At 46.8% G+C, this 5,600-nt stretch overlaps 1 protein-coding gene across 1 annotated transcript; it reads left to right on the top strand.

Annotated features, from left to right (window-relative positions):
- The first annotated feature begins 589 nt into the window (after positions 1-589).
- LOC127326225 (transcription factor bHLH112) lies at positions 590-4,052 on the top strand. Its single transcript, XM_051353088.1, has 7 exons — positions 590-1,050; positions 1,183-1,642; positions 2,014-2,139; positions 2,221-2,286; positions 2,472-2,537; positions 3,362-3,412; positions 3,556-4,052. Exons 1-7 carry the CDS (start codon positions 749-751, stop codon positions 3,706-3,708), a joined length of 1,224 nt encoding a protein of 407 aa, XP_051209048.1. The 5' UTR covers positions 590-748; the 3' UTR covers positions 3,709-4,052.
- Positions 4,053-5,600: the final 1,548 nt, after the last annotated feature.

Below are 5,600 nucleotides of genomic sequence, written 5' to 3'. Positions count from 1 at the left end.
TGACGTTTCAATGTCAAAAAGCAGGACCATCTGCAACTTTTCTTGTCTTGTTCTGTAGCTATTGATCTCAGTCGTCGCGTGACCGCTAATAAGGGCATGCCTAATGCACTGCCCTAGAGCTACTGCCTCACACCTTTAACTAGGTTCGGGTGGTCCAAAGTAGATTCGGATGAGGAGGCAGCCTCCTCTTCAAGAAGTGGGATCTTAAACCTAAAAAGAAAGCTTTTTGGAGAGAGAAAGATATACATAGTGTCATATTTGTGGGGTTCCTTCTCTCTTTTTTCTGACTAAAGTTGTAGCTTCCATTGGAGAGATAAAATTGACCATGTTGCTTCCGACAACTTTTTTAATGGAGCAGCTAGTTGTGTATGCCACCATTGCTCATGCCTAATGCCACCATCTGCATCAGATGGCATGCGATAATGTCAATGTCAGTCTAGCGACGACCTGAGTCCTGGCCAACTTTTCCTCTTGGTGGTCAGAAAACCTAAATTCTCTTCCTCTCTTCTTCCCCATCTCCATACCTTTTCCCCAACGGTTTGTATAAAACCACGTCGCCCCCTCCACCTTTCCACATTCCACACTCACCTCTGCTTAATCACTTCAGATAATTAGCTCCATATACATTCTCATATTTAGTTCCTATATTGCTCACCGCACCAAATAACCGAGAGCGAGCACTACGCACTACGCCACTACCACGCCCTACTCATTACCACTACCCAAAAACCAAAGCAAGATAGCAAACATGGCAGATCACGGGCAGGAGATGATCCGTGCTGCTACAGCGACGCCTGCGGCCATGTACAACGGCGCCGCTACCACGAGCAGCGGGCTTCCAGTCACCCGTGGCGGCGGCGATCACTGGTGGAGAACGGCCTTGGCGCCCCCGGTCCCATCGTGCTCGGCACCGGAGATGCCCGGGTTCAACGCATGGTCTGCAGAGTCACCTAGATCGAACTCAATCGCCGGCAGTTCCATCACTTTCCAAGAACCCGCCGGTGTCCCCGATCCGGCCACCATCGCCGCTGACTGGAACCAGCCTTTCTTGTGAGTTCACCATACATATCCATATGCGTACAGTTGATTCTTTCGCCCAACTTTATTCTATGAGTAGTTCATGATCACATGCATGGGGAATTTGTGATGATTGATGATTTTTTCTGCTATCGGTCGTTTTAGGGACGGATCTGGACTCTCTGGATACATGAGCTCGAGAAGCGATCAAGATAATGGCAACCCACCAAGTCTGATGAGCCCCTCGTCATCAAATAATAACAGCAGCATGATGCTGCAGCTACAAGATCACCACCATGACCAGAACTACCAGTTCCTGTCCACTCTCGGGTTCGAGCTGCTCTCCTCGCCGGGGGCTTCTCCGTACGGCGGCAATTCCCGGTCGCCCTCGCTGTTGAGAAGCCTGACGGAGCCGTCTGCGGCGGGGAAGCCTAATTCACCCGCGGCGGCGTTCCAGAGGTACCAAGCACCGGCGACGTGCCAGGCGGCTGCGACAAGCATCAACGGCAGCAACACGTCGTTTTGGAACCCTTCCACCGGGTTCGACTCAGCAGCATACGCGGCCAGCCTCGAAGGACCATCGCCGGCGCCGCAATCTAGGTTGGCGCCAAGCCTTTCCACGAAGGTCGGTATATGCATATATACAATTTATACAAACTTGCATCTTTTTAGTACTCCGTAATGGTTTACACACATGAGATGAAATGCCACAAGTAAACGACGCTTGTATATTTAGTTTTTACACGCGATACAAGTGAGTATGCATCAATTTCCCGGATTAACTCCTGCCCAATTTGACAGGAAATAAACTTTTGTCCCGAGGTCCGAATTTATTGCATAGACCATTTTAATCACTCTTATATAGTAGTTATATTAGATCTGCAAGATGACACTTATCTCAAAAAAATCTGGTAATCTGGTGTCTGGCAGGATGGATTGAAATAAGGAGTTTTTAGATATTGCTTGAAAAATACTCTGATTTCATTGTATCTCTAGAATGCGTCGGAAGGAGTAGGAGACTCAACCTCCATCCCCACTAAGAAGATGAGTACCACTGCGACAACACCGCCGCTCAAGAAAAAGAGAACCGAGACACAACCATCAACGTTGCCGACCTTCAAAGTACATATATCTGGTAGCTGGTGGTGATCAACCCAGTTAATGAGGTCATACATAAGCTGAATAATTGATATGCTATTTCAGGTGAGGAAAGAGAAGCTAGGCGACAGAGTCACAGCACTCCAACAACTAGTCTCCCCTTTTGGCAAGGCAAGTGAACTCCATATTCTGGTTAAGTCGGCACTTATATGCACAACATACATTGCATGAATCTTATCGTCATGAAACGGAAAACATTATAAGGATTACTCAGCTACTTTTTTACTAAAAAAGACGCACCTAATTTTCTCATGATAAAACAATTGATGGTTGAACATCGGCGTGCGTGCGTGCAGACGGACACAGCTTCGGTGCTCCATGAGACTATCGAGTACATCAAGTTCCTCCACGACCAAGTTGGTGTAAGTGCGCATCTAGCTGCAGCTTAATTATTGTCCCAGCTCCTTTAATCATATACACGTAGAAATATTGGTGTTGAGCAAACTGAACACCCGGCCACCAACTCTAGTTTTAATCAAGTTGTATTTCGCTAACTTGTACATCAACTTAATTAGACTTGTAGCAGAACCCCTTTGAAGGAAAGAAAACACCAGAATAATTAATGAAAAACTATATAAGGAGAGAACATTCGAAATTTAGTCTCCCGAAACAGATGATTTGCAAGGCGTTTGAATTTGCAGATGGCAACTACCATCAAAACAAGAAAAATAAACTGCGACATGGCAATTTTTGGTTGGTCCAAAACCGTTCCCTCCGGAAAACATACGCTCGTAGTTTCTTTTTCCTCGGGTAGTTAAAAATACCTATGGGCACCGGTATAACCTATTTTCGGAAATACCAGCCAAAATACCACTCAAGATTTATCAACCGAATTGAATTACAGTGTTTTAAAAAATTCGTCAAATTCTTTAAATTTGAGCAAACTATGCGATTACCGGAAATTTTGTCTGGTATTATACTTTACCAGTGGTAACAGTTAAATCGATTTTCGGCAAATTTTTTTGAAATCTCGGCCAAGAAAAAAAGCCCTTAAGTCCAATTAAATTGCATGAGACTTGTCATACTAGTTCAAGTAGGCTAGGGACTCCCAAAATTTCATACCGAAGTTACTAAACCCTTGTTTAAAATTCCACAATAATTCATTCCCAAATTGCAATCTGACTCTTCCTACATTGGGTGCAGTATATTTGTCCTTCTCTAATAAATTATGGTCCTATCTCTGCAGGCACATAGTGCTCCTTACCTAAAGAATAGGCAACAAGTGCCCCACTCCAAGGTATAACACCTAACACATGTCGCCTGCTCTTCTTCACCTTTGCACACATATTGCTATCATCATCCTTCATTAAGTTGGTGATCGAATGGTCGATCGACCAACCTATTAATTTATGTGTCTTCATATATCTTGATTCGTTTCAGAGTTCATCGACAAACGGAGATGAGGCCGCGGCAGAGAAGAGAGACCTTACTGGTCGGGGGCTGTGCTTGGTCCCGGTATCGAGCACCTTCGCGGTGGCCAGCGAGACACCGGTCGTCGATTTCTGGAATCCGTTCGGTGCAGTTTTCCGGTAGAGATCGATCATAATACTTTCTCTCTACTGGTTAGCTTGATTAATAAGCAACACCTAATTAAATATGGTCCTAAAAAATCAAACCACAACCTTGGTACACGATTACACATAGGTGTAGCTGCATTTCGTATATGGCTGGATGAATCTTTGGAATGAGTGCTTGAAGACTTGGATTCATTCTTCAGGTTCATCACATAATAAGGGGATCAGATAACACTGAGCAAGGCGAAACTGGACTAATTATAAATTACGTATATCCTGCTTGTAATAACAGGTGACACCTATTAATTGTTGTAAATTTATCTGGATAACTAATTAACCTGTAATAGATTTCATATTCAGTTTTGACCGTGTTCTTTCAGATCGAAAAGGTATGTGCATATCATTGCCGAAAATATTTACTAGACAAAGAGCTAAATTAGAGATGGTCATGCCGAGACAAGCATGCAAAACTGGCCGCAGAAAAGACCAACCCAAGGCGGGGCGTACGTTTACCGCTTTTTTGGAATGTTTTGTGCGTGGAGGCCCATCTTGGAAAATGCCAGTTTCCAAAATATTTCAAGCTTCGGTAGTTGAGTTAACTAAGGCGGCTGTCGTAAAGTCCCATGTTGGCTGCTCATATGTAGTGCTCTCGGTCTAAACCCAAACCCCTCTTCTTCTCATCTCCACTCTCTATGGTGTAGTACTACCTCCTACTACGGAACATCATATCTCTTGTGCGACACTTCTCTGATGGGCCAGATGAACTGTCCGAGCTACATGCTCATCTTTGGCAGTGCTCAACTGCCATACATATTCCACAGTAAAATTAATACCCCCTCCTCGCATAATATAAGACATTTTGCATGCCAAAACGTTTATAGTGGGACGGAGGGGAAATACTATCCAAGGGCTACAGTGCTGAGAAGGCGACTCGGAGGCAACTCGAAGGTTCGAGTTCTCGCCGGCGATTCCGCCGCTCCCCTCTGCCTCCGGTCGCCGTTCTGGCACCGTGAGGTGTGGGGGGGAGCTCCGGCAACCGTCCGTGTGTGTAGATAGGTCCCTTATCTAGGTGTGTGTGCCTCCCGACGACATCGAAGATGGCGGCGATGGCGTCGGAGTGCGGTTTCTGGTCCTTCCCCTCCTTTCCCCGTTCCGACTTCGTCTTCGTTGTCGGGGAGGTTGTAAAGGTTCTGCGTCGGGTGCGCTTCTCCGCCTTTGCTTTCCGGCCGGCCGTGGCGGCGAGGGGATGAGGTGGTGGGGTTTCGTGTCCCGGTTTTGTTCATGGAGGTGCTGGTGTTCTTCTTCGGCTGTTCTGCTCCGGCCGTGGTGGCGAGGGGAGCGGTGGCTGGAGGTGGCTGGTGGCTGGGGTTGGTGGTCCTGACTGGTGCGGAGGCGGCTGGAAGATGGGGGAGGCGGGGGGCGGCTGCTGTGGCTATGCTCGTTCATCGAGACTAGGTTTCGTCGCTGGGTGGCGAACGGCTACTGCAGTCATCTACCACGTGTGGCGGCGGCTTCTTCCCGGCGACTGGCGGTACGACGACCCCGGAATCGTCTAGGAGCTCTTGGGGCGTGGAGTGGATCCGATTGCGTTTCCTTCAGGCATCTCAGGGTGCTCGGTGCAAATTTCTGGGTCTTTCTGTAATTTTTTACTTTTGGACCTTCTTGTAATTTGTTCCGAGTTTCTTGAATATATCAGTAGAATCCTTCCTCAAAAAAAAGTAGGACGGAGGGAGTCGCGGACATGTGAGGTGTTCATGACTCTTGTGATTCATTTTTTTTTGCGAAACACAGAAGACGTAGATGCTCACATATACGTACATACACTCATCCCTACGCACGCACGCACACGCACGCGCATCCTACCCCTATGAGCATTTTTGAGAGATTGCGTCCAAGAACCTTCATTCGATG

The sequence above is a fragment of the Lolium perenne genome, chromosome 7 (assembly GCF_019359855.2).
Source record: "Lolium perenne isolate Kyuss_39 chromosome 7, Kyuss_2.0, whole genome shotgun sequence".
Lineage (NCBI taxonomy): Eukaryota > Viridiplantae > Streptophyta > Magnoliopsida > Poales > Poaceae > Lolium > Lolium perenne.
Note: the sequence above shows the minus strand (reverse complement) of the source record. Positions and strands in the feature narration are given on the sequence as shown.